At 37.9% G+C, this 27399-nt stretch overlaps 1 protein-coding gene across 3 annotated transcripts in view; it reads left to right on the top strand.

The window, feature by feature from the left end:
- The window catches only part of POU6F2 (POU class 6 homeobox 2), a 303385-nt gene that overhangs the window by 237559 nt on the left and 38427 nt on the right, over positions 1-27399 (top strand). For all 3 annotated transcript variants that reach the window (XM_032442548.1, XM_015855018.2, XM_015855019.2), the window contains exon 6: positions 9432-9578. In XM_032442548.1, the coding sequence (XP_032298439.1) occupies positions 9432-9578 (147 nt within the window). The remainder of the gene's footprint in view (positions 1-9431; positions 9579-27399) is intronic.

The following is a 27399-nucleotide window of genomic DNA, read 5'->3' as shown; positions in this document are numbered from 1 at the left end:
GAAGAAAATCATCTGTCTGTCTATTGACAGTGCCTTATGGAAGAACAAGATTCCAGGTACAATAAGGCAATAATGAATTTAATGAAAAAGCTACAGACATTCTGATTGTAAGCTGAGCTGCTGCTGAAAAAGATGCTACATATTTTTGCCCATATAGCAGCATTCGTTGTCAAAGAGTAGATTTCCAGTGATAATAAATATGGAGGAAATTATTTATTGTAAATGATAATTAGACTTTCCCCAGGCTATGCTTTCAGCCAGCAGCAGATACTGAATAATAACACAGGCATTTTTTCTGACATTCATCCTCCACACAAAACAGGATGATAGGAGCTAAATCTTGCCATGACTTTTGTTTAATATGCAGTACTATCAGCGAAGGAAAAAATTAATGTTTGCATGTGACTTTGTGTAATCACGTGTATAACACGGAGTATGTCACACCCTCTCTTTATCTGTGAAGCACACAGATCCTACGGACAAGAACATATTAACACATGCTCTTGGGTTTACTCCGGATTGTATTAGGACTAGCATACAATCTAACTTCAAGCAGTCATTGCGGGATCTCAGGCTTAGATTTTAACCAATTTGGAATTGATCCTTGCAGAAAAAAAAAAAATCCTCCATTTATACTTGAAGTCATCACTCACATTCAGCTACTAGCAGTTCTTCTGTTACCTCAAGCAATATGGAGCTATGCTTTTGTTATAAGAGGATCTCAGTTTCATATACCCTCTTGCCATCAATTTATAGTGCCTAGCACCATGGCAATTACAAAGACCTCAGAAACAATACATTGCTAGCCTATATGTCTTTAATTATATTTCCAAGTTTCATTTGCTGTTGGCAACTTGACGTTATTTTGATTTTCCTGAGATGAAATATATGAGTTTCAAATACAGCTTTGAAATTGATTAGGAATTAATATGGCAGCATTACAAATGCAGTAGATTTAGTGCTGCTTTTGCAGCTCTGCCTGAACTCTCATATGGAAGAACTATTGTGACCAGGTCAAGAGTGACTTGAACAAAGTAGCCAAAGCTGGAGATAAGAGGTCAAAGAAAAGGAATGAAATAAATAAAAGCAGAGAGAAAACTGCATTCTCTAAAAGTACCCAACCCATTCCCCTCCTCCCCCCCAAACCCCTAGCCCCCCCCCCCAAAAAAAAGAAAAAGAAAAATGAGAAAAGAAAAAAAAAAAGCAACAAATCTACAAAAAACTACTGGAATTCTAGGAAGGTGAGACATAATTGGGGGAAAAAAAGGAAAAAGAAAAAAAAGAAAAGCTTTCAGGGCAGAGAGTGATTTTAAAATAACTGGTGAATGCATTCTCTGCACCTCTCAGAAGAGCATTCCTCGAATTAAACCTGGAAGCACCCAGTTGCTACTAGTCCAGTTCAGTCCCTCACTGTTCGTAAGGCAGGAAGTGCTCATGTAAGGAGCAAGATTCTCTTTGCCACCAAATCAGATGGAAGTGCTGGAGAGGGAAGGTGGAAATGTTTCAAATATGACTGCATTAAACTATTAACTCTTCTTTCTTATTCTGTTGGATATACACCGAAGGCACAATTTTTGGCGTTAAATATGCAGTTGTTACCTGTGTATTTGTAGTTTTATGTACAGAGCAGGACAACTTGTGTAAAAGAGAATAATGTGTTTATGTAATGTATGTAATGTATGCAGAAAAGAGTTTTTTAAGTTCTATATTCTGTATTCAGAGAGCTGGTGCCTTCTAATGGCTACAGTCAAATTAAGCCTTCCAGAGGTGAATGTGGCTGCAGATTGCTGCCAGCTGAGATGGAGTATGCCACATAGAGGCAGCACAAGGAATCATAGAATCATAGAACGGCCACAGCCTCAGAAGGGTTCCTTTCTCTGTCTTAAGGAGAAGAGCAGCAGAGATAACCACACCCTCCCCCCCCCCCTCCCCCCCCCCCTCCACCTCCCCCACTGAGTTATAGACAGCAGAGTTCAACAAAGTCACACTTTTCATCCATCACTGGACACTCAAAACTGTAATAAAGTACTAAAATAAGTCAGGAAGAAAAATGTTAACAGTGTCCTACTTAGGGAACACCCAGCATTCATTTTTGCATACTCACACCCCTCACACAGACTTTCAATCAGACTGCTTGTTTTTCACTGCTATCGCTAACTCCTTACATTAACTTTATTAGAAAAGTGATTTTGACTTCAGGGCTTTCAAATGATGCACTTGTTTCAAATTTATTCATGCTTCTCAAATCTCATTTTGTATACTGAGATTTCTGCAAAACTCAAGCAATTAAAAATCCATTTCTCAACTAACTTGGTAGCTTATAAACTCTCCATGCAAGCACTGATATTTGAGTAATAACTTCGCAAACACATGGCACCAATTGTGGCGTTTTTCTAAGGAACGTATTCCTTAAAGGACAGAAGAGAATGTCTTTACCTAATAGTGTGGGTTTCAAAATGAATATTCAAATAAAATATTCAGGGTATGTATAGTAAGATTGCTTTTTCTACTGTAAAATGAGACTTTTAAGATTTTCTCAAATACCCAACATGAATTCTCAACTCCACATGGCATTTTTAACATTTGTAGGTTCATTATCCTTTATGTATGCAAATGGTCACATTTACATGTACTTGTGCCATTCACACATTCAAATTAAAGGCAAACAATTTTTTTGATTAAAGAGATTAATTTGTGGTTTCTTACACCTTCTACAGAAGCTAGATCATGGAGACCCAAGTGCTTGGCTCTTATCTAAGAAGACAGATGGCAATTTCCTTTTGATAAGGGTTCATTTTTTAGCAGCAAGGGAGCCCTGAAGTAACCATTTTTCTTGTGGGGAAAACATCTTTCCAAAGCCAGATAAATCATTCTAAAATAGACAAACACAGGAACAGAGGAACTAATCAACACGAAATGAGCTGATTGGCAGCCCCTTTCAGAAAGTTTAGGAGATGGCCTTTTCTTTCATGCATTTCACATGCAGGAACGTCTTGGAAAATTACAGAACTCAGATGTATATTTTTTTTCAGTAATCATTTAACTCGCTGGTGCAATTTATGATTAGTACAGATGCAAAATTTCATAAAGTCAGATGATTTAAATTTCTTATCTACTGCATGTCTACATGATTCATAAAATATACAATTGCAGATGTTTCAAAGTGCTCTCAAACATAAAGGTAGCTAGCCATACTCAATGAAGATGATTGTTTAATTCAAACCTGGAACAGTGTGTGTCAGCTGATGCAGATCAGAAGCATTCTCTAAGTAAAAGTAATACATGAAATGTCTTAGGAACCCACAAAACTAGCTGTGGGTAGTTTGCAAGTACTGACAAACAGCTAAAGGAGTCAACTTGTTCTTTGTAGTTATGCCTTTACAATATTTCTGATATATTTGTTTCCTGTCTGTGTATACATGCTTAATTTTTCCCTTTTCTTTTTATTAAATACAGCTGGCACAAGAACAGACATGCTAGCACCTCCCATGTGCCTTATCTCATATGTTTAGACCCAAATAGGATCCCTTTCCTCTCATCTCCTTTACTCTCTTTTCTCTCCATCGCTAATGGAGCAGAAGTAAAAATGGCTGTGGTGGTTTCCACTCACTCCTTGCCTCTGTCCTAATACTTTCTTCATTATTCACATTGCCAGCAGTTTGGTCCTGAAACTCTGCTCTTAATTTGCTTTGCCATGGCTCTATTCTGATTTGACTAGCAGGACCTTGTTTACAAGATACTGTGAGAAATTTTGTGCGTTGTCCTCTCTCCATGTCATATCAGGATGTACATGAGTGCTGCGTGGTTTCCATCACCTCAGGTCGCGTCACTTTGCATTGAATCAAGTCATGTCGCATCAGTGATGCTACTATCAGTACTTATTCCTGATAGAAAATTCAGCATAGATTTAGACAGCAAGTAGCTCAGCCACAATAAATGTATATAATGAGCACATTAAGTGTCTGTGAGAACCAGATATTTTAAGTGTCCCTGACAGTCAGTGCTTTCAGATATTCCAGCATCCTTGTCTCTACACTCTGTTCTGCACATAAATATCTGATATATGTGCATATACTAAAATGTCTGTCTAAGCAACCTATTTAGAACTCTATCTGCAAGCATTTGCAAATATAGACCTGTGCATTATTGGATGGGTCTGGTTATTGTAACCACATTGCTTAGTATGTAGGCTGTTCATATCCTAGCTCCGTAGAAATAACAATTGTTGACAGATACATTTTTTTTTTCATAATTCGGGATTTGCTTCAAACATTTGCCTCCTGGGGCATATTTGCAATGAGTTATGCATGATTAGGCTCTATGACAGCCATTTTATTGGATGTTTTACCCTGTTGTTCATTTGTAGAAGTTAAACGTTGTAATTACCCTATTACATAAACTAAACATAATGATGGGAGGTGGGGCAGCCCCAGAATTAAAAAAAAAAAAAAAGTCTGTAATCTGAAACAAACATATATTGCTCCCAAAGTGTTGGACAGTACTGTAAAAATAACTGCTTTTATTTTATGTTACTTATTGATTCTTGCTTGGATTTCTTGGGATCTGCATGCTCACAATTTTCTTGATAATATGACATATTTTTTGCATAAAACTCTAAAGATAAACTGACAGAGTGCAAGCACTCACGTGTAAGGATTTATCTGCAAAACTCTATATAATAACTAAGTGGTCTTATTGTTGATTATTATAAATATTTATTTTCCACTCATCCCTGTAACAAATATCTGCTTTCCCAAGATTAAGTTGAAGCAGTCTTTCCTGTGTCTTTTTTTAAAATTCCTCAGGAATTTAATTTCTTCAGGTCCAGAGAACTATTAATTGTTGGAAGGTACACACACATATTTAAAACAATTAGGTTTACAATCATAAATAGTATTTACCAGAAAAGCTACTAGGAACATCCAGGGAAACTATACTTTCTCATCAACTCATTTATGTTTGGAAACTGAGTATATGGGCATCTTTGTTGGAATGCTCTGCTCCTATGCCTGCAAGGTGTTGAAGATATTTTTGTGCTGCTGTTATTAGATACAGTCTGCAGTTACTGGCAGGGGATGCCATGCTGGGTTAGCTTCGGCTAACAGCCAGTCACCACCCAACTGCTCATCCATCTTCTCAGTGGGATGTGGGGGAAAAATAAGATGATAAAGCCTATGGGTCAGGATAGAGACTGGGAGACTGCTCACAATTACTCTAATGGACAAAGCAGACTCAACTTAGAATCACAGAATGGTTTGGGTTGGAAGATGCCTTTAAGATCATCAACTTCCAACCTCCTGCTGTAAGCAGGGAAACCTCCTACTAGACCAGGTTGCTCAAAGCCCCATCCAGCCTGGCCTTGAATGATTCCAGGGAAGGGTCACATAAAACCTTGCTAGGCAACCTGTTCAAGTGTCTCATCACCCTCACAGTAAATAGTTTCTTCCTAAAATCTAGTCTAAATCTACCCTCTTCCAGTTTAAATCCATTTCCCTTCATTCTGTCACTATCTGCCCTTACACAATGTCTTTCCCCAGCTAGAGCTGTAGGACCCCTTTAGGTACTGGAAGGCTGCTATAAGGTCTCCTGGGAGTCTTCTTTTTCCTAGGCTGAAGTCCTCTTCATCCTGTCCTCTTAGGGGAAATGCTCTGATCATCAACTTGTGGAATATTTATTACCAACGAAAATGTACTTGGATTGTGAGAAACAAACTGTCAAACACTAAAGCAACATCTTTCCTCCACACCACGACAGGCTCATCTCTGCTCCTTCATTCCTGCCTCCACCAGCCAATGCTGCAAGAGTTAAGGGGCTATGGTCAACCTGTAACAGCTCCTTCCTCTGCACACTTTTCCCTGCCCAGGCATGGGCTTTCCACAAGTTGCAGCTGCTGTCATGAAATACCCACATGTTCCAATGCAGGATCCTCCAAGGACTGCAGGGTAGACAACTGCTCCATTGTGTAGTTCTTCTCAAAATCTAAACACAAAATTCACATAAGTAAGTTCTTAGTTAAGGATTCCTGTAAAAGGAATGCAATAATAATAAAGAGTTCATTTCTATGTTCATTTTTCACACAGTCTGGATAGAAAAGCACTTGAAAGAGAAATGTAAAATTACTGCCTAGGCTATCAAATCAAATTGTTGTATTCAACAGTATATGAACCGTTGTTCAGTTTCTCACAGCAAATTCAGCAAGATACTTATTTGGCTTTGGAAAAAATAATAATAATAATAATAATAATAAAAGGTAGGAGAAAACATTAATCCAGAAGAGAAAAGTAATTATTGCTCTCAGGAAGCTGCTTGCTGCCATGACTACCACACTTGAAATTGTGCCTCAGGAAGACTATAAAAAAATCTCACATCACGTGTCAGTTTTTGGATCTTCAAAGTAGTGCCCCTTCCATTTCCCCATCATTATACGGGTAGTTTTATTTGTGTGTGTTCTGTTTCCTGCAGTAGAATGGCTCCTACTCTACATTGTGTTGGATCACAACAATTTTCCTTTAAAAGTTCTACTTTGTGAAGTCAGAAAAATGTACTGAAGCTACTCAGTTATTATATGATTCTTCCTCATAAAGTTTACTTCTCCAAATAATCACGTAATTAACAGAGGCATCCTTGAGAAAACTGGCTCTAAGATCACTGTTATGGTTGGTGTTTTGAGTGAGAGCAGAATCTTTGGCACTGGAACTGACAACTCTGAAGATCACAGCCTTCCAAATGAAATCATTATTTAAATACATAAACAAAATAAGAAGAACCTCTTGTAGGATCTTTCATCTTTATATTTCTAATATTTCTAGTAAGTGTTCTCAGGAAACACTTACTAGAAATTGTATTGAGAAATGGAATAAATAAAAGTCAGAGATTTTATATTTAAACTAAGAGCAAGATAAAATATGTCAGAAATTACCTTGAGGTCCAGATGTAATTAAATGAGATTGATTTCTCTATGCCCAATTAGCACTTGATATAGGAGGGGTCAATTTAGTGGAGTGTAACTTGCGGTCAACAGCTTCTGAAACACTCAAAGAAAATGTATCTTCTCTTTTTAATCGGGCTTTTGAACAGATAGGGATGTTTTTATATGCATTTGGAAGACTCTAATACTGTGAGCTGGCCCATTCACTGTGACTTTTCCTGGAACATAGTACATAGGGACCCTATGCATATCATAGCTTCTGCCACCATTTTTAATAAGTAGCTTATCTCTATGATGTAACTAAAAGCAATCCTGAGTGTCTCCAGGGTTTGCTGTAATTAAATTTTATTGTTGCATTTGAAAATGTACAGTTTTTGAAAACTGGAGAAAAAAAAAATGAAAATGAGATTCTGGGAGATAATAGTCTGATTTTTAAAAGGTTTTAACACTTCGTAGTTTCCAGATTCACAAGTTTACTTATGCTCCCCAAATCATTTCCTATATGCAACTGAAGAGGTAAACTATATCAGCTGATGTATCTTACTAGCTGATATCAGATAAAGGTGCAAAGATTATTTATACTTACAGTCAGAAGCTGTAGTATCATAGCAGCAGAAATTCATGGGTGTCAACTGAAACAGGGGAAGGCCTTTTCTGAAAGTTGTACAGTCTGGCTGCTGCTTCTTTCTTCTCCAAATATTTACAGCTAGAAGGTAGTTATTCCCAGTTCCACTACTGGTCACAAAGTGGTATAGAGGAAGACAGAATTTACCAGGTTCTAATTGGGAAATAAATACATGTCTCTGTTTTGAACAAGAAATAAACAGATTTATCTATTCTGCTATCTGTTATCTGCTGTGTTCACCTACATCTGGGCTCATCTTTGCTTTTTTCCACAGCTCCTCAAGACTCCTAATCAAGTAGTTTTTGCAGTTTCCCTCTTTGTACTTTATTCCTGCTTGATTTTCTTGCCATGGGGTACAGCGGGCTGGTTTTGGAGATACATATAACAATTCTTTCCAAATCAAAACACTTCCACCAACAATGTCATCTTTTCTGTCTAGCACTGCTACTAATCTTTATTTAGTTATTTACTTTACAATTTCTAGAGGGATTGGATGTGCCCAGGGCACCCCTTTAGGCAACGCTTTATATCAAGGTTCCATTTATAAATACTTCATGAAGGGCTAATGAATGATTAATAGATGTTTTAATGTATGACCAATCAATTGTTGTAGATTTCATAACGTTCAACAGACAAGTAGGTTTCTTATAAGCATAGATTATAACCATATCTGACATCTTCTACTGATGAGCTTCTAAACATCAATAACATACACACTACTCATATCTGTAACATGCTTAAAACATCTTCTAATCACTGGTTAATTTTTTATAACCTATTTTGAAGTAGAGCCTGTCTATAGAGAACACCCCTAGCTGGGTCTGTGACTTTCCATTTCTATTGGATTGTAAATTTTCTTTTCATGTAAAGACTTGAAACTCTTTTTAATTTGAGCTCAAATATCAAGTTTTTCTGAGTTAGCATCTGCATTTTCACATCAGCCTAAGGAAACCTTCCCAGCATTTTTTTAAAAATTTGGTCGTTCTCAGAAGAGGATAAGAAAATATAAACTTTAAAATTATCCAGTGAGCAAGGCATCTCCCAAAGGACATTTCATTCTGACAGAGGAACACACCTTTCACATGTTTGATAAATTTAAGAGGTGATAGAAGTGTTCCTCCTTGGGATTCCCATCAACTCCAAAAAGTAAAACCACAAGTGTGCTCTGTGCTTTATACAGAGCACCCAGGTAAACCAGACTGAACTGGGCATTACAGCTCCCTTGCTGAAAATTTATGTCAGTCTTAATAGTTTGCAGTTGAGAAACAGCAGGTTGCTTAGCATCTTTTCAACAGATTTTGCAATCCAAAATAAACATTTCTGAATATGCAGTTGATTTCTACTGAACTTAATCACAGAGTTGAGACTTGTGCTTTGATTTACCTAGAGGTTGAGACCAGATCATGAATGATATAAATTTAAAGCAGCTTCAGGTTTTCTTTAGTTTGGGGACTTCAGTGAGTCCCTCTTCTAAATATCCCCAAACAAATATCCCACTCCCATTCAAATAAAATGCAAATTTTTCACTTATTGCTGTTAACAGAATGATTAAGCTGCTACATCTCTGACATTACAATGTAGAGCCTAAAGAAATATAACAGGCTGAACCAGGGAAAAGAGAAAAAAAATGTTTGTTTGTCTTTTTTTAAGAGGGAGATTTATCCTTCAGTTTTAACATGTAACTTCCCCTGGGTTGTTTTGAAACCATTCATTGTCAATGAGACAAAAACCTGAGAAATAAGAACCCCTCAAAACTACTCAAGCTCTTTGAGTAGACAGATTATTTTTCCCCATGTGAGCACAATCACCTTTATTTTCTTCAGTTAGTACTCTGTGTTTCTCAAGGGTTTCTCCATGATCTTTTCTTTCTTTTTTCAGCTGGTTAACAATCCACTAGCAAGTCAAGCAGCAGCGGCTGCAGCAGCAGCAGCCATGGGCTCGATAGCAAGCTCCCAGGCCTTTGGCAATGCCCTCTCCAGTCTTCAGGGGGTCACAGGTCAACTCGTCACTAATGCACAAGGACAGGTGAGTAGAAGATGGAAGAAGCAGTGAATTCTGATGGCAGACTGGTCTTGGGACCAAAATGAGTTCCGTTTGTATGACAGCAATTTAAAAGTGCACATATTGAAGGTAAATAAATATTGATTTGCCAAACAGGGGAAGAAATGGGACATCTGAGAACTGAAAATAAGTTCTGATGGAAACCCATTTCAAGCTAGAAAAGGATTAGAAATTGTTTTGTTTGGTTTTGTTTCCATATCCAACCTTTTGAAAACATCACAGTATTGCAATAACACAGTATTTAAAAGTCCAGTAACCCTGTGATTCTCAATATATGTACCATTTGTCTTCTTCCACCGTTGTAGGTGTAGCAACAGACAACTATATTAATATGCTATTGTGCTATTAAGACAAGACGTTTTATAAACTGTAGAATTTTGGCATTACTTCATGGCGAAGCATTTCTGCAATGTTATTAAATACTTTCCTTAAAGGAACACAAATTAAATTTTAATGAGATATCCATGATGTATAAAACTGGGTGGCTTTTTTATTTGTTGATTATCTAAATTAAGCAATTTGAAATGAATCTACCAGTCTGTGATGCAAATTTGGAAGAAACTTCTGTTTTTAAATTTTCTGAACAAAAATTTGAGCAAAGTTAGTAATATTGAGTGTCTAAAATATAAATTGTTTATTGCTTGAGATATTGTTACCTGTTATGAAGTACTTCAGCTTTGGTCTTAGTATGGTGCAGAAATATATACATCTGAATTCATGTATGTAGATAATTCTATTACTGCAACATGCATTAATTAAGTAGTTTCATATTGTAGCCACTGTCATTCTTTATTTCATTTACTAAAAATGAAATTAACACAACTACTTTTTGCATAAAATCTCTTTAGCAAATCTGTCAATATTACTTATGACTTGAGCAGATAACTGGGTAATCTGTATATCATTATTCTAAACCTGGTGAATTAGGTGCCCAGTTATATCAGGAGTGCTTATGTGGTTGTTAGGGCCCGGTAAACATTTATTGCAGTAATGCAACTTGTGTGATATGTGAAAGTTTAGTTTCTACTCTCACTGTTTACTGTAGGGAAAAGGAAAAAAATAAACAAAAAAATCACAAAAAGTATGATTTTTTCCTGATAATTTTCTATTGTCGTGTTATTTAATTGGAAAAGAGGATATATTTTCAAATTTTGCCCATTAAAAATCAAAGGCAGCACTTAGAATGTGCTACATTTTTTAGCATAACACATAAACAAAGATGCATCCTGAGCTTACTATCCCCATCCAAGTCCCAGGAAAAAAAAATGCTGACCTTGTTATATTTACTGGGTGGGTGCAGAATTGTTCCATCACTACCCCGAGGGTTGAACGATGGAGCTTGTCAAAGTGAGGCCTTATCTAATGAATCATCTTATCGCAGGTGCACACCACACATATTAAAGGAGGATTGTATGAACAATGTGCCCTCTACAATAACCTTTCAATGTCTACTTTAACCCTTGTTTCAATCCCTTTTCATCAAAGGATCATTTTATGCAGCCAGCTTTAAATGGAGGCTCTCAAAAGCCTATTAAGATTTCTGGAGGGATGGGGTATTGGTTTGGAAGAGAAGTTGGTTATAATACCTATAACTCATACTCAGATCAGCTTCAACCTACAAACCTGCTTGTTTCTATCTGTGCTCCAGAAATGGTTCACAATCACCACTCACCAGAGGCACTTGGCACCAAAACTGTTCATTGTAAGAGCTGAAGATAAAAGACTGTATCACCAAATGAAACTACAGGTTCCATCAGACTAAGTCTTGTTTATTCCACATATAATATGAAGTCCAGTAATTCCACAAGTTGTAGAGAAAGGAAGAATATTCTATTATTTTTGGATGAAACTACAGAACATGACTGACTAGCTCCTTTAAATAAGGGCTGGTTTTTTATTACTTATTTTTGGAGATGTTTCCTGATTTATAATCAGTACCTCAGACCTCACTGCAATATAAATAAATATTAAGTAGGTAAAGTAACACTGATTTTTATAATATTCAGCATAAAACCACATCGCTTATAGCATTCTTCTGAAATTATTCATGTGCAAAAAAGGACTATTCAGTATATTTAAATTATATTCCATAAATTAAATTACATTCCTTGCAAATTAAATAAAATCATAGAAACTAATATTTTGTCTCTTCACAATTGAGAACATAAGTGAATGGTAACTTGTGATACCTCAATTTGTGAATGATCTTTTTGGACCTTATTAAAAAGCTGTATTTCCATGATATGTTAAGAATCTGCTCTTTGAACATTTTCTTCTTCAAAGAATCACAAGTGAGATACCTGAAATTCCCTCCTGCAACTATAAGGCTGGGTGACTTGTTAGATTCTTTGTATGTGAAGTCTTTGTAACTATACGCTGCTCCTTTTATAGAAAGTCAGGGCTTACAAATGTCTACCTATCTGCCTAAATATATAGTGATCAGCAAACCCAGAAGACAGGAAGCTGTAGGTCAAATCAAAGATCCTATGGCAAATTTAGGGAAATGATCTTTTAAATGACATACAGCATGGTCTTAATACCCAATAGTCTAAGAGTTCGTACAATCTCAATAAATATATATATTTATATATATGTGTGTGTGTATATTTAACAAATATTTATGCTGTGTACTTGTTAATAATTTCATTTTTGTTTGCACAGTAATTCTGTGATTTGTTTATCCCTTGGATGGCAATATAAACTGTAACACCAGAGCTCCCCAAGACCACTGTAGAAAGGAGATCTAACCCATTGGAATAATATGTCTAGATCACCTGATTAATTTGATATAGTACAGATAGAAGACTCTAAATCAAATTTTCATTTTCAGAGGCGTATTATGAAGAGCTATTGGCCCATGTAACACTGCTTATATTCTGTTTGCCCTCAGCACTTTCCAGGAAGCATTTGCAGGGCTGGACATTTATATATTAATTATAAAGGCAAGGGTAGCAGAAATGCTAGAATCTACCTTGTCAGTCGATAACACTTTGAGCTACCCACCCTTCAGCTTCAGCCTGCCCTTATAGTAGGATCGTAGTAGTTCCACTTCTGTACTTGAATTCTTTATAAGAACCAGAAACTCCTCTATTTCTATCTGCAAATCAATGGAAATATTAAGGGGCTTGAGTGTGTTTGCTGTGTCTATTAAGTTCATTATATGTTGATTTTAGTTGGTTTTTTTAGCTCCTTTGTAAAGACATGGATTGATTTAAAAAAAAAAAAAAAAGTGGAAACATGGCTGATGCTTCTGCATTCTATAAATGCTACCTGCAAGCAAGATTTCTACCTGACTAAAACATAAAACTAAATTGTCTCTCAATTGCATTCATGTAAATCTTTTTACATCAGCAGAATCAAATACATTTAACCAAGGCTGCTGAGTAAGATTGGCTTCATTTTTAGAAAGATGTGAGCTCTCTAATTGTGGGGAAAAAATTAAGCCTAATTCAACAGTTTCAAAATACCATTTTTACTTTAAGGAGTAAAAAAGTAGTATGACAAGTGCTTTGATGTTCGGAATTGTTTTGTGGTTTAAGAGGGCAATACATTGCATTTTCTGACAGTTTACTAAGAAGAGTTTAAGTATGGTGTAATTATTGTACAGTGTATATTTCAGTTGAACTGGAAATCTAATATAGATAGCATACATAGAATCCAAGCATGTCCTTGAAGGAACTCATCCTTCATTGTGCCCATGGCTTCCTCTTTAGATACAAAAACCTTCTGTTATATGAAAAACCTTGGACAGTTCTACTTCAGCAATTAACAAAAATAACTAATTTTTGAGAGTTGTAGTCTACAAGTAGCTTAGAAAACTAAATGGAGAGAGAGGCATTGTTGATCCAATTAGATAATAGGAGTACTTTGGTTCTTATTATTCTGATGAGAGGGTACACGTTTGCTCTTTGAGCTTCTTGATGGTAAATGGTGCTAATGAGGCCTGATGGATTCCCTGCTCCTAACAAGCCTCTCAGCAGAACGAGTGATTACAATGGAGATAGATTTGATGGGATGCTCTCTCTTTTGTAGTGTCTCAGCTGCTGACACTCTGCGACATAATCAGGTCACAGAGCCGGTCACAGCCATCAGCAAAAGCCATAGCCCTATCCCTCATTACTAAAGTGCATTATTCAGTTCCAGGCCCTCACAATACTGCCAAGGGCCTTTTCTTCTTCTTTTATGTTAAGCATCAGTTCTCAAATACAAGGGTTAATAAAATCATCAGCTAAAGAACTAGTAAATTAAAGAAATGGAAATAAAGTGCTCCCTTTCAAATCCTTTGAAGGATCACAATTAAATAACCAGGGAATTTCTCATCACCACGTACTCTACAGTACAATGTAATATGTCATGTGCAATAAAAACAAGGAATAGGATTTTAAAAAATAGCATTGTCCTTATTGTAGACTGGCTTGGAAAGCACTGAAGTATCTCTCATTCAGAAGGGAAATTCTGTCTTGCCAACAATTATATACATACATGTAGACAGTATTATTTTCACAGTTTTCTGGGGGCATTTTTTGTAGGTTTTTCCTTGTTTGGTTGTTTTTTCCTGTTTTTGTTTTTTTTTGTTGTTGTTTGTTTGTTTTGGGGTGTGTTTTTTTTTTGTTTTTTTTTTGTTTTTTTTTTCTCAACAGGGTAAGAATTACTTGCAAACTTAATTTATGGTCCTAAGCATAGCAGCTGTCTTGTCTTAATTAAAGTGGCTGAGGACACAGACTGAAAATATATGACAGGCCATGGCGGTAGGACCAACTGAATCCCACAGATGAGACCATTGCCTTCTTATTGAGAATGAGCTAATTTCAAAATGGTGGGGTGAATAATAATTTTAGATTTTTCTTTCTATTCTGACAATGCTCAGTTGAGGCTCTCTCACTTTTAAAATCTGAGTGTTTAAATCCATTTTAGTTAAACTGATGAAAAAAAAAAAGCAGTCTGAATTTTTGTTTGTTTCAGTTTAATTTCAGCTGATTCGGAGCAGGTTTCAGCTAAATCAAATCTGATTTTCTGATACTGAAATGTATAGCTTTACAAAGATTTACAGTTCATTTTAAATCACTTTGAAGTACATGTTCTGTGACAATAGTATATTCTTTTTTGTAGAGGTATATACATTGCTACTTTTACCTTGCTCTATTCACTGCATTTTTGTTTGTTTGTTTGTTTGTTTTTTAATCTGTTTTCTGCTGGTACAATATGACAAGGAAATGAGTATACGCATATAAAAAGCCACTTCTAAAACTTCCAGGGTTCTTGAGCTGCAGCTGCAAGAATCTCTTGACAGTTGCAGGTCAATATAAAGATCTGTGCAAAGTAGTATAAACAATACTACAAAATCAGTAATATTCTCCAGGAAGATATTTTAGATACTGGCATGTGACCTGGACTTTGTTTTTCCCCAGCCACAAAATCAGCAGCTGTCACTGGGAATGCAAAGTGAATCTCCTTCTAGGACTTAAATGCAGGATAATGATTCTTACTTCTATGTTTTGTTTGTTTGTTTGTTTTTAACTGTCACATAATTTCTAAGGGGCCCAAAGTAATGTGTGTCAGTCCTCAAAGTCCTTCTGAATATGTCTAATTCACACTGGTCTTCAGGTGTGCTGTGTCCAAATGCTTTTCCTCTCAACAATCACTAGCACTGCTACATCTGGTTCAGCTTTGCAGCTCTAATACATGTTACACACTAATGTTTTAGCTCTCACAAAATCTAACGGTACTTAGAAAAAACTAAACAATAATTGTTTAAATGGTGGCTACTAACAATGTCATCCCAAAGTGAAGATTGACAGAAATCTGAATAGGTGATATTGGACTGGTATATACTAAGGAAATTAAATGAGAAGCCTGAGATAATAAAAGAGACATGTTTTGAAGGAATGATTAGAAAGGGTTATTGTAACACTCAGATAACAGTAAGATTTAAGAACATTCCTTGGGAAAGTCTTCGCCAGGAGAATCTGTTTTGACAGGCCTTCATATTAATATATTAAATTACTGCTGGGTGGAGCCTTGCTCTCTATTTTTACTCTCAAAGTTTCAGTGAGCTGAAAACATGCAGCCTAGCTGTTCACAGGAAAAAAAGGGCACACTCTATAAGGAAAGGTCAGTTGTAAGAGAAGATTTGTTTTTTTCTGTTGGCTTCCCCTCCCTACAGCTAAACAACAAGGAGTCTGTTTGTTTAATTACCTCCCATGTGAATTTGAATCAAAAGACAAATAATTTAGCACTTCTGCTGACTGTGTCTTAATTTTACTGTAGAGTATGTCTTACCTCAATTGCAGCTTTAGTGACATAAAAATAAAAAGGTATGGACCAAAGTCTCAGGCAATGCAAACTGGTAGTTTCACTGAAGTAGGAAGGTAGTGAGAGTAGGTTTATTTAAACCACAACAAAAGAGGGCTAGCCTGTTTTGTGTATTTTGGAGAATGATCACTGATAGGTTTTGCATATCCACATTGTTAAAAACAGTTTTGGAATTTAGAACACTTAGCATCTGCAATGTGGAAAATTGATATTCATTTCTTAAATTCACAGAAGGAAATTCCTAAACACCACCAAATTAATCGGAGAAAAAAATAGCCTTCTCTTTGAAAATAAAAAAAATTAAAAAATAAATAAAAATTCAGCATTAAAAAAATTCAAAATTAATTGGTTGCAAAAATGCTTCATAATCACAGTATTACAAGCTCTAAACCTGCTTGGACAAAGAAGCCAAACTGAGTGTAGAAGCAACACTACGTTCCTCCAAAACTACTAGAAAATCAGTGTTAGAATGGAGCAGTTCAGACTAGTTGATGACCAAAACTCTTCAAGAGTCAACAAAACACTTCAAGAGTCAAAACTCTTGAAGTGGAGGAAACTCCAGTTTTCCAAATAAATAAATAAATAAATAAACACCAAGACAAGAGTCAATATGTTGTGAATAGGAACTGCAAGGGCAACATGATTAAGAATAATGTAGAATTTTTCCCTACTGCAAAATATATACAGGAACTGTACTGGTTCACAGCTGCAGCCTCCATGAGATTTACCAAGAAAAGGTTAATTGTGTACCGAAATTCCTATGAGTTTGAAAATTATCAGCATCTATCCAGAAAGGCCTCTGAAATTTCTTTCATTTAGATTGCATCAAATCTTACTTCATACTTCAGATCTATAGCCTCTTGCCTGGATCTCTGTCAAAGTTCTGGATCTGTGACAATTTTTTTTCACAGATGTCTAAGTATTATTTTCAAAACCAATTTAATTTATATACCTATAAGAGCCTGACTTTCCCTCAATCAGTGTTAGGAGTCTTCATGTTTGAAGGTGCTTGTACCATAAGAGAGCACTGCAAGCAATCTCCGAGACATGGTACGTTTATGCATCACAAACAGTGCCATTTTAGCTCAGATCCCAGGAGACAAAAGCCTTAGTAGTATGATATTCAGGGTGGACTAATTAATCCTCCTTCTCAACAAGGTGACATAGGATCTAGCTCATTAGCCATTAGCTCTAGCGTCTGGTAGCATGCTGTATTACATGTAGTATAGGCACTTGGTAGAGAGCCTTACAAGCCTGAAGCATTTAGGTACTTTTGAAAATGTTATTCACTGATCTAAATTAAATCTTTCCAGTGAGAAATACTGTCCTTTTGTCAGTGTCTTCTTAATTACTCTTGCATGGAGGAGAAAGCCAAAGTAACTAATATTTCTGCTTTCCTACCATTTTCGTGAAAGCTGACCAGTAAATAAAGATGCACCTACTACTCCTATAATCTGCCCAGATCATGAGGGGGTTATAAGCATGGTGAATTTTCATTGTTATCTCCAGTGACACACATCACAGTCAATGAAATCTCTGCTCTGTGGAAGTTCTTACACTGCTCTTCTTATCATTGCATCTTATCACCTTCCAGTAACGTATTAAGAACATGACTATTGACTGTCACAAATCAGTCTTCTCCTTCCAAGTAGAACTTTGTAGTATAAGGCTGTATGTCTGATAAGAGCATTTTGTTTTGTGTCATTTATTTAAGATTTTGTTTTCTTTCACTTTGCAGTTAAGGTTTTGTTTTCATCTAGTTTTTAAAAATCCTTTTGAGGATTCATATTGCTGATATTTGCATTAGAGAGACAGATAACAGGAACGTGGTCAGCTTTTGCAGCAGAATGTGGTGAAACCAGTGGTGGTAAACTGATAAACAGTGCTTTATTACTGTTGGAATTTATTCCAAGCCATTGACCAGTCTCAGAAAACAATTTTTGCTGTACTCAGAGAAGTTTTGACCGTTATTATTCCAGAAGACTGAATTTAGTTATGACCTCTGTCCAGGAGCATTAGGTGACTATTTAGAGTCCTGAGAATCTGACAGTAGAGGAACTTGAATATAAATGCTGAATTCTTCATGTTCATCAAAACTCTTCATGTTCATCCCTTAAGATGGCATTAACGAGGGAATAGATAGAGTTGATACATGTAGACAATGGCAAGAAATGTCCTTTCTATATTACTGATGTTTCCCAAGCAAAGTGAAAGTTTCATGCTCAGGGATATGACATCATTGCATGCCTCCAGGAGTTGACAAATTTGAGAATAATTTGAGGCAACATCATCATAAAACTAGAAGTGATAGAAGTCCTGCTATGTGATAAATTAACATGAGTATGGCATCCAAGACTGTTCTTAATTTTGTCATTTCTCCTTTGGACTGCCCTAAGCTTCTTAAAGGATAGTGCTTTGTGAGTTTCAGTTAAGGCTATAGGAGATCACTATGTGAAAAGTAGAAGTTGGTGTACAATGATTCATAATCGAGGTCCTTACTTTAAACAGAAGAATGAAAGAGTGCTGCTGCTATTTCAGGAAGGCTTGGAATTTCTTAGAAGTCACAAGTCTTGATGTACAAAAGAAGGCCATTGGACTTTATTGTAGGGATGTAGTCTTGACATCTGATTGTGAATCATAGAATCATAAACTGTCCTGAGTTGAAACGGACCACAGAGATCATCTAGTCTCAACCACCCTGCTATGTGCAGGGTCACCAATCACTAAACCAAGCCACCCAGAGCCACATCCAGCCTGGCCTTGAATGCCTTACAGGGATGGGGCATCCACAACCTCCTTGGGCAACCTGCTCCACTGCATCACTGCCCTCTGAGAGAAAAACTTCCTCCTAATATCTAACCTAAACCTCCCCTGTCTCAGTTTAAAGACATTCCCCATGTCCTGTCACTATCCATCCTCATAAACAGCTGTTCTGCCTCCTGTTTATGTGCTCCCTTCAAGTACCAGAAAGCCACAGTGAGGTATCCCTGGAGCCTTCTCTTCTCCAAGCTTAAAAAGCCCAGTTCCCTCAACCTTTCCTCATAGGAGAGGTGCTCCAGCCCTGTGATCATCTTAATGGCCCTCCTCTGGACCCGCTCCAAGAGCTCCACGTCCTTTCTGTACTGGGGGGCCCAGGCCTGGACACAGTACTCCAGATGGGGCCTCACAAGAGCTGAGTAGAGGGGGACAGTCACCTCCCTCTCCCTTCTGGCCTCTCTTCTTTTAATGTAGCCCGGAACACAGTTGGCCTTCGAGGTTGCAGGTGCACACTACTGGCTAATATCCATCTTCTTGTCCACCAGGACCCCAGGTCCTTCTCCATAGGGCTGCTCTGAAGATCTTCCCTCAGTCTGTAGAAACACTTGGGATTGCCCAGGCCCAAATGCAACACCTTGCACTTGGCCTTGTTGAACTTCATTAGGTTCTCATGGGCCCACTACTCTAGCTAGCCTGTCCAGGTCCCTCTGGATGGCCTACCTTCCCTTCCGTGTATCGACTGCACTGCTCAGCTTGGTGTCATTTCAAAACTTGCTGACGGTGCACTCAATGCTGTCATCCATATCATTGATAAAGATGTTAAAGAGCAGCAGTCCCAAGACTGATCCCTGAGGGACACTACTTGTGACCAGCCTCCACCCTGACATGAAACCATTAATCAAAACCCTTTGGCTGTAACCAGACAACCAATTCCTAATCCACTGAACAGTCCATCCTTAAATGAATGTCCTAAAGGTGCCAGTGTGGAGATAAAATCTGGGGATCCCATGATTGTAGAGCAGTTAGCATTTGTTTTGAATTCTGAAAGGGTGAGGAGTCCAGATATATTAGCAATATCTTGAGAAGAAGTTCAAAAAGAATGAAATATTCTTCCATAAACAGTCTTCATAAAAATAAGTTTCAGAAGCGTTTGATTGACTCATTTGACAGTAAGACAACAACTGAGTTGTACTCATGTAGTGTTGGTATCAACAGAACCAACCAAATGCATACCCACGTGCTTCCAAGTAGTACATTAAACAAGAATTGTTCTGGAATAGAAATAACTCAGACTTCTGCTTTGAGTCTGGAATCACAGAATCCTAGAATCACTCAGGTTGGAGAAGACCTTCAAGATCAACAAGTCCAACCACAAACTAACCATAGTACCCTAACTCTAACAACCCTCTGTTAAATCATGTCTCTGAGTTAAAAACATCCAAACGGTTTTTAAACACATCCAGGGATGGCGACTCAACCACCTCCCTAGGGAGACTATTCCAGTGCTTAAATACCCTTTCTGTAAAGAAGCTTTTCCTAATATCTAAACTAAACCTCCCCTGGCACAATGTAAGGCCATTTCCCCTCATCCAGTCACCTTTCATCAGTGAGAAGAGACCAGCACAGCTCTCACTGTAATCATCTTTCAAATATTGAAAGAGAGCAATAAGGTCTCCCCTCAGCCTCCTTTTCCCCAGACTAAACAGCCCCAGTTCCTTCAGTCTCTCTTCATAGAACATATTTTCCAAGTCCTTCACCAGCCTTACCCTTCTTTGGGCCTGCTCCAGCACCTCAGTGTCCTTTTTTTTAAAAAAAAAACTGAACACAGTACTCAAGGTGAAGCCTCACCAATTCTGAGTACAGGGACAAGATTACTTCTCTAGTCCCGCTCATCAGACCATTCCTAATACAAGCCAGAATATTGCAAAGAATTGTGTGATGTTTTTAAAGTATGCGTTGCATCTGTGAATAGTGGCAGGGAGTTCAAGCAGGAAAAAAAAAAAAAATAAAAATCACAGTTCTAACCATGAATGGACATTTAGTCTGTCTTTCTAAATGTGTATATGAGTTTGTCATTTTTTTTCAGAGACTGACAGTGTTAGGCTTCAGCATGTATGCATGTAAATGGCCCAGATATCAAAAAAAAAAAAAAAAAAGGACTATGAAATACCTATGCCAATGTTATTAAATGTATATGATTTTTAAAGTATCTTTTTCACTCAAACTTCCGTCTTCACACATTAATTAAATATTATCTCTGGGATAAGTATCTCTCATAGAAGATAAATGTATTATTGTCACATCATAATGGAAAAGAGTGACAGAATATTTTTCCTTAAGCGTAGAAAAAGAACTTATTAATATAAAGAAAACACTCATACCCCTCAAGCAATTCTGTCTCGTCTTCAGAGGAAACCTTTCCTAGTCTACTCTCATGTCTAGTGCTAGAGATTCAAGAAAGCAATACATATATCCTGCCAGTTTAAAAATCAATCCACTTCTCGGGAGATAATTTAATATCAAGACATGATGTACCCAGTATCTAAATATACATTCATTTTAATGTTTGACGCATCAAATACTCTGACATAGCAAGCTTTCAAAATAAATGGTTTGTTTTAGAGGTTGGATATGTCATATTAGCATCCACCCAGCAGATAAGAGAAAGAGAAATAGATCAGAGAGTGATCAGGACATCAGGGAGACAGTTTAGAGAGAGATGAGAGAGTCCAGGTACATCTTGTAATGTTAAAAAAAAATAATAAAAAAAAAAAAATCTAGCTAGCAAGAAAGAAAATGTATAAATAGGTCACTGCAGCCCCACTGAAAGAAAGTTTAATCTTAACTTTTTAGTCATCATATCCACTCCCTTCATTGCAGCCTACACGTTAAGTTGAGATATGACTTTCTTGATAGCATATACAGACAGAGGGCCACAAAGTACCACAAAGTAAAGAAGGAATTATATGAGACTCATGCAGTGCCCTAGCTTTGAGGTAGAATCAGCACTATTTGGCATGCTAAACTTTGAGTCTTCTATTTTTTTTCTTATTTCTTCTTATTAACTCTAGTTTGTTGTCACCTGTCCTGGTTTTGCTCTTTCGATTCCTTCCCTAACTGGAAGCATAAAACCATGTGGAAGAAAGAACACTGTTGAACAAATATCCAGTGTCAATATCAATGAAAGACCTCAGAGATCCTGGCATATCCAGTTTCCTCATTCCTGTTCTACTTCCTGTATCTCAACTACTTCTGCTTTTTGTCAGCAGCTCTTTGACTCACACTTTATGTGGGATTCAGTTACTTAAATGTAAGACCTCAGAGGTACTGCAGGTGTTATACAACATTCTGTCCTGCCTTCTGTAGCCAATTCAGAAAAATAGTCTTCCCTCTACGTCTTATCCTGACTAAATTCTAAAGCATTTCATATAGAGTAGATGCCTTACTTATCTCCAGCTGTATTGTTTCCCATTTACATTAATGTGTGCATGTGTGTCCATATACTAATACACTGCTTAGCATACATAAACATCATCAACATAATCTGGTTTTGTGAAGCCCCAGAACCATCACTACAAGCTAATGAAAGACAGGACCAATTTGAAAGGGGTACTAAAATCCCTGGAGCTTACTTGAACCTCCATATCTTCAGGGAGGATGCAGGTACCCCCAATGATTAAAGATTACAATTTTTTTTAATTACCTCATTCAGCCACGCTTGAGTTCCCTGAGCTGAATCTGGGTAACCTGGACACAAGGGAAAATAAACTAAGCCTTCTCAACTTAGCATGAGAGATGCCATGCTGCTCTCTTTTACCTCATACCTGTCTCTAGAGTAATGTTAGAAATGTATAATCATGACTGTACACTCTGTATTGATTGTATACAGTCTATTAATTGAGAAATAAAACTAGGTTGTATTTTTCTAACTGTTTAATTCTCACCGAGAGCTGAATAATAGTGAATGATTGCAAAATCGAAGCTAAGGTATTCTGTGCCTTAACACACTACCCCTTCACTGCTAGGTAGAACCACATGGCCTAGTATTGGCAAGCTCTGCACAGGAAGACAGAGTGAGGTATTTAAAAGGTCAAGCAAATTATTTTGAAAGAAAATCCTTTAGCTAAAGGAGAAAGTTTAAGAATCTCTGGGCACAGGAGGTTGATAAATCATAATGTTCCCACCTTTGAATGTGAACAACATTTAAATGTGATTAGAAAAGAATGCCACATTCTCCTCTGACATATTACAAAATTTTTGCTACAATGACTGAAACACTGTCCTGCACCATATCCTGGTCAAAAAAAATTGGAGAAAAATGGATTTGATAGATGGAACACTCAGATGAATATGGAACACTCAGGTGGCTGGATGGTCACACCCAGAGTTGTGGTTAACAGCTCAGCGTCCAAGTGGATACTAGTGACAAGTGGCATTCCTCAGGGATTGGGGTTGGGACTGGCAACACGGACAGTGGAATTGAGTGCATTCTCAGAAAATCTGCAGATCCCAAGCCGAGTAGTGCAATTGACTAGAGGGAAGGGATGCCATCCAGGGACTTGGACAGGTTTGAGAGGTGGGCCCATGCCAACCTCATGAAGTTCAATGAGACCAAGGGTAAGCTCCTGCACATGAGTCAAAGAAATCTCAAGCACAAAAACAGGGTGGGCAGAAAATGGCTTAAGAGCAGCCTGGGGGAAAAGAATTCAGGGGAGTCAGTTGATGAAGATCTCAACATGAGCCGATAATGTGTGCTTGCAGCCCAGAAGGCCAACCATATCCTAGGATGCATCAAAAAAAGCGTGACCAGGGTCAAGAGAGGTGATTCTGTTGTATAAGTTTTGCTTATATGGAATTTCTTTTCCAATAGCATATTGCATCCTGTGTTTTGGAAATAAAATTTCAGTGGTAAGTGTGAAAAAGTCTTTTTTTTTTTTTTTCTCAATACAGATAGGAATGTATGTGTTAAATATTATTGAGTTGAGCTCAAAATCTTATAAAAAGATCCATCAATGAAAATCCAAGAAGCATTTACTGAGGCAAGTTGCACCTTTGGCTCTCTCTTGCCTTTTATTTCTCCTTAAAATCATATGCAGTAAAAAGAGAAAAAACATAAATGATGCATGCCTGATTCACCTAATCATGTTAGTCTCCAGCAACAGCACAAATGCAGAAATGTTTAAATCAGCTTTATGCTACCCAACATATAATGCAAACCGGGCCCTCAAGAACATATAGTGAGGGGAGACAAATGGTCATTATCTCAAGAAAGCCTCTTTTCATTGAGTGTGCATGGAATCATAAAATGGTTTGGGTTGGATGGAACCTGGATGGAATGGCTTTGATTGGGATGGATCAAGTTCCAACTTCACTTCCACAGGCAGAATTGCTAGCTGTTAGGTCAAGTACTAGATCAGATTGCCCATCCAACCTAGCCTTAAACACCTCCAGGGACAGGGCATCCACAACCTCTCTGAGCAACCTGTTCCAACACCTCACCACTCTCAGTAAAAAACTTCCCCTGACATCTAATCTAAATCTTCCCTCCTTTAGTTTAAAACTATTCCCCCTTGTTTTACCATTATCTACCCATGTAGAAAGTTGATTTCCCTCGTGTTTATAAACTCCCTATAAATATCAGAGGGCCACAATGAGGTCTCCCTGCAGCCTTCTCTTTTGCAAGCTGCCTTCCTTTTCTCCACCAATGCTGTCACTCCATTATAGAAGGCCACCAGATTGGTCAGACATGACTTTCCCTTGGTGACGCTGTACTGCCTTGCAGCATCTGTCCAACCTGACCTTTAATGTCTTCAGAAACACATCTACCACCTCTCTGGACAAGCTGTTCCAGTGCTTCACTATCCTTATGATAAAAAATAACTTCTTCATATGTCCAATCTAAATCTCCACTCTTTTAGTTTGAAACCATTTCCCCTTGTCCTGCCACAATAGACCCTGCTAAAGAGTCTGTCCTCTTCATTCTAATAATCCCCTTTAGAGACTGCAAGGCTGCTATCAGGTCTTCCAGAAGCCCCAGCGCACTATGCCTGTCATTGTAGGAGAGATGTTCCATCTCTTCAATCATTTCTGTGGCCCTCCTTGGACAGATGCTAACAGGTCCACAATTCTTCTGTAGTGAGGATTCTGCATCTGGATGTAGTACTCCAGGTGATACGTCTCACCAGCACAATGTAGATTGGCAGGATTACCTCCCTTGACTTGCTCACCACACTTCTTTTGACACAACCTAACTGGTCTGACCATTAAAGACAAATGTAGAAAAGGCATTGAGAACCTCAACCTTTTCCTTATCCTCCTTTGAGTTTTTCAGTGAGCTTCTTACTTTTCCATGTGGGTGGGTCTTTTGTCAACTTTATCTGTATTCTTACTCTTAGGGATGCACCAAACTTCAACTTGGAGTAAGTGGTGCCTGAACATCAACCAACTCTCTTGGGTTCCCTTACCTTCCAATGCTCTAACCCATGGGATTCCTCCAAGCAGGTCCTTGAAGAGGACAGAGGACTCACCTGAAGTCCAGGAAAAGCTTCATCTCCCCATGGTAGTCACTGGAGTTTTAACTCAGATCCTGGTAGCACCTGATGATGGGCACACAGAACTTACCCTGTTTGGAGTATTTTTCAGTTTTTGGTCTGTGGTCCTGTTTTGCTTTTTCACTTGTTTGTGTTTTCTGTATAAATAGAGAATTAGCATCCCAGAGACCAAAGGTAATGATATCTGTTTTACTTATTTAGTGTGTACTCAACTTGAACTAAAAAATGGATTGAAATGAGAAAGGATGACCTTTCTATTCAGTAGCTTTTCTTGGAAGTAGGATTAAGTATCTAATCTGTGGCGAGTTATTATTTAGAAACCAGTTGGGAATAAATGAACTTTTCATCTCTGAGATTCTTCTGGTTTAAAAGAAGACTTTGAGCCTGCAGTAGTCAAGATGAAATCTCTCCCTTTGATAAATTACTTTATACATTTCTCTGGGCACTTACCCTATTATTTTGGTTAGGGTGTACTAAATCCTAAGACCACAGGCCAGCTTAAAAGAATTTCCAGCACAGCTCCAAACAGCATAAGAACTTCTGTTCTAAAAGTAGCCTTACTGCCTGTAATCAAATAGTTTTAGTTACACATCTAAGTTAAACTGATCAAATACGTTTTGAAGCTTGACCATCATAATTATCTCCAACTTTACTAAATAAAAAGCTCATGAGCTGAGATAAGGACAGGGAGATTGCTCATCAATGAATATCACAGCAAAACATTCAGTGTACGGAATTTAATATAATTTATTGCCTATTGCTAACAAGCTAGAGCAGTGAGAAACTAAAAATAAGCTAAAAATACATCTCCCTGCCCCTCTCTTCCACCTTTTTTGCCTCCTGTCCTTAACTGACACAAGGTAATGAGAACTGTGGTCAGTCTAGAACTGAATGGGAACTACCTGAGGTGAGCAATAAGTCAGCCCTGGGAGCACAGGTGAAGGCAATTCTCCTGTGCTACTGGAAGGGGTGGAGCCCAGCTCCACCTCTCCTAGACCCCATTTAAGAGCTGACTACCACTGGGGAAGGATCTCTTTTGGAGATTGTTCCTTGTGGAGACTTTTAGCAAGCCCAGGATAAGCATAAGCTTCATCCATTCTTCTCTAATGTGATAACTTCTTTAGCCTAACTTTTCTGTATATTTCCTAATTATAACATATTCATTATATATGGTATATTCATACCATATATATACCATATATATATTATATATTTATATAATGGTATATTCATTGATTACACAGATACACTTCATCTCTGCCACTTCTTCATAGTCACTCTGCCCCTACTCTGGTGTGGTGTCTGTTCAATGCTGTCCTTTCCAAAATGATTCTTGATGGACTTCCTACAGGCTGTAGCTCTCCATGTACTGCTCCAACATGGCTGCTTACCATTAGGGTTCATCCTTTAGAAGACTATTTCAGCACATGTCCCTGCCAGTGGCAGCTCCCCCAGCCCTGCTGCTCCAGTGCAGCCTCCTCTCCAGGGGTGGCAGCTCTGGTCTGTGACTGCTCCTGCAGGGGCTCTCCATGGCCTGTGGCCTCCTCCAGGCTATATCCGCTGCTGCCCTAAGGGCTCCTCCAAGAATGTATGTGGAGACTGGCTCTGAGTTGTGCCCACAGGCTGCAGAGGGAGAAGGTGCTCCACCACAGGCCTCTCCTGGGCTTCAGGGGAGCTTCAGCTCCACATCTGGAGCAGCTTCTGTCCTCCTTTTGCACAGACCTTGGTTGGTGGCTGCAGAACTGATTCTCTCACATTTTTTACATCTCTCACCAGCTGCTGTTGCACAGTAGTGCTTCCCTTCCTTAAATCTGCTTTCCTGAGTCACAGTCAGCATCACTCACACCTCAGTTTGGTAGCAGCTGGAGCTGGCTCTGATCTGATGTGGGGCAGGTGCTGGGCTCTGTTCACAGGGGCCAATACTTCAGACCTCCTGCTAGAAATACCTTGCCACATAATCCCAAAGCAATGGTGTCCTTAGTAATCTACTAAACAAGAACTGAGAATCATACAGCTTTTTTACTCAAGGCTAGACTCAATTGCATTTGAACACCCTCTGCAGACACTGCAATGAATTTATGGAGTGCAAGATAATGTTCTTATTACCATGTTACTTTAATAGCAACTGTGAGACAGAAGTTGCCATTTCCACTTTGTACTTTTTC

The sequence above is a fragment of the Coturnix japonica genome, chromosome 2, assembly GCF_001577835.2.
Source record: "Coturnix japonica isolate 7356 chromosome 2, Coturnix japonica 2.1, whole genome shotgun sequence".
Classification (NCBI taxonomy): domain Eukaryota; kingdom Metazoa; phylum Chordata; class Aves; order Galliformes; family Phasianidae; genus Coturnix; species Coturnix japonica.
Note: the sequence above shows the minus strand (reverse complement) of the source record. Positions and strands in the feature narration are given on the sequence as shown.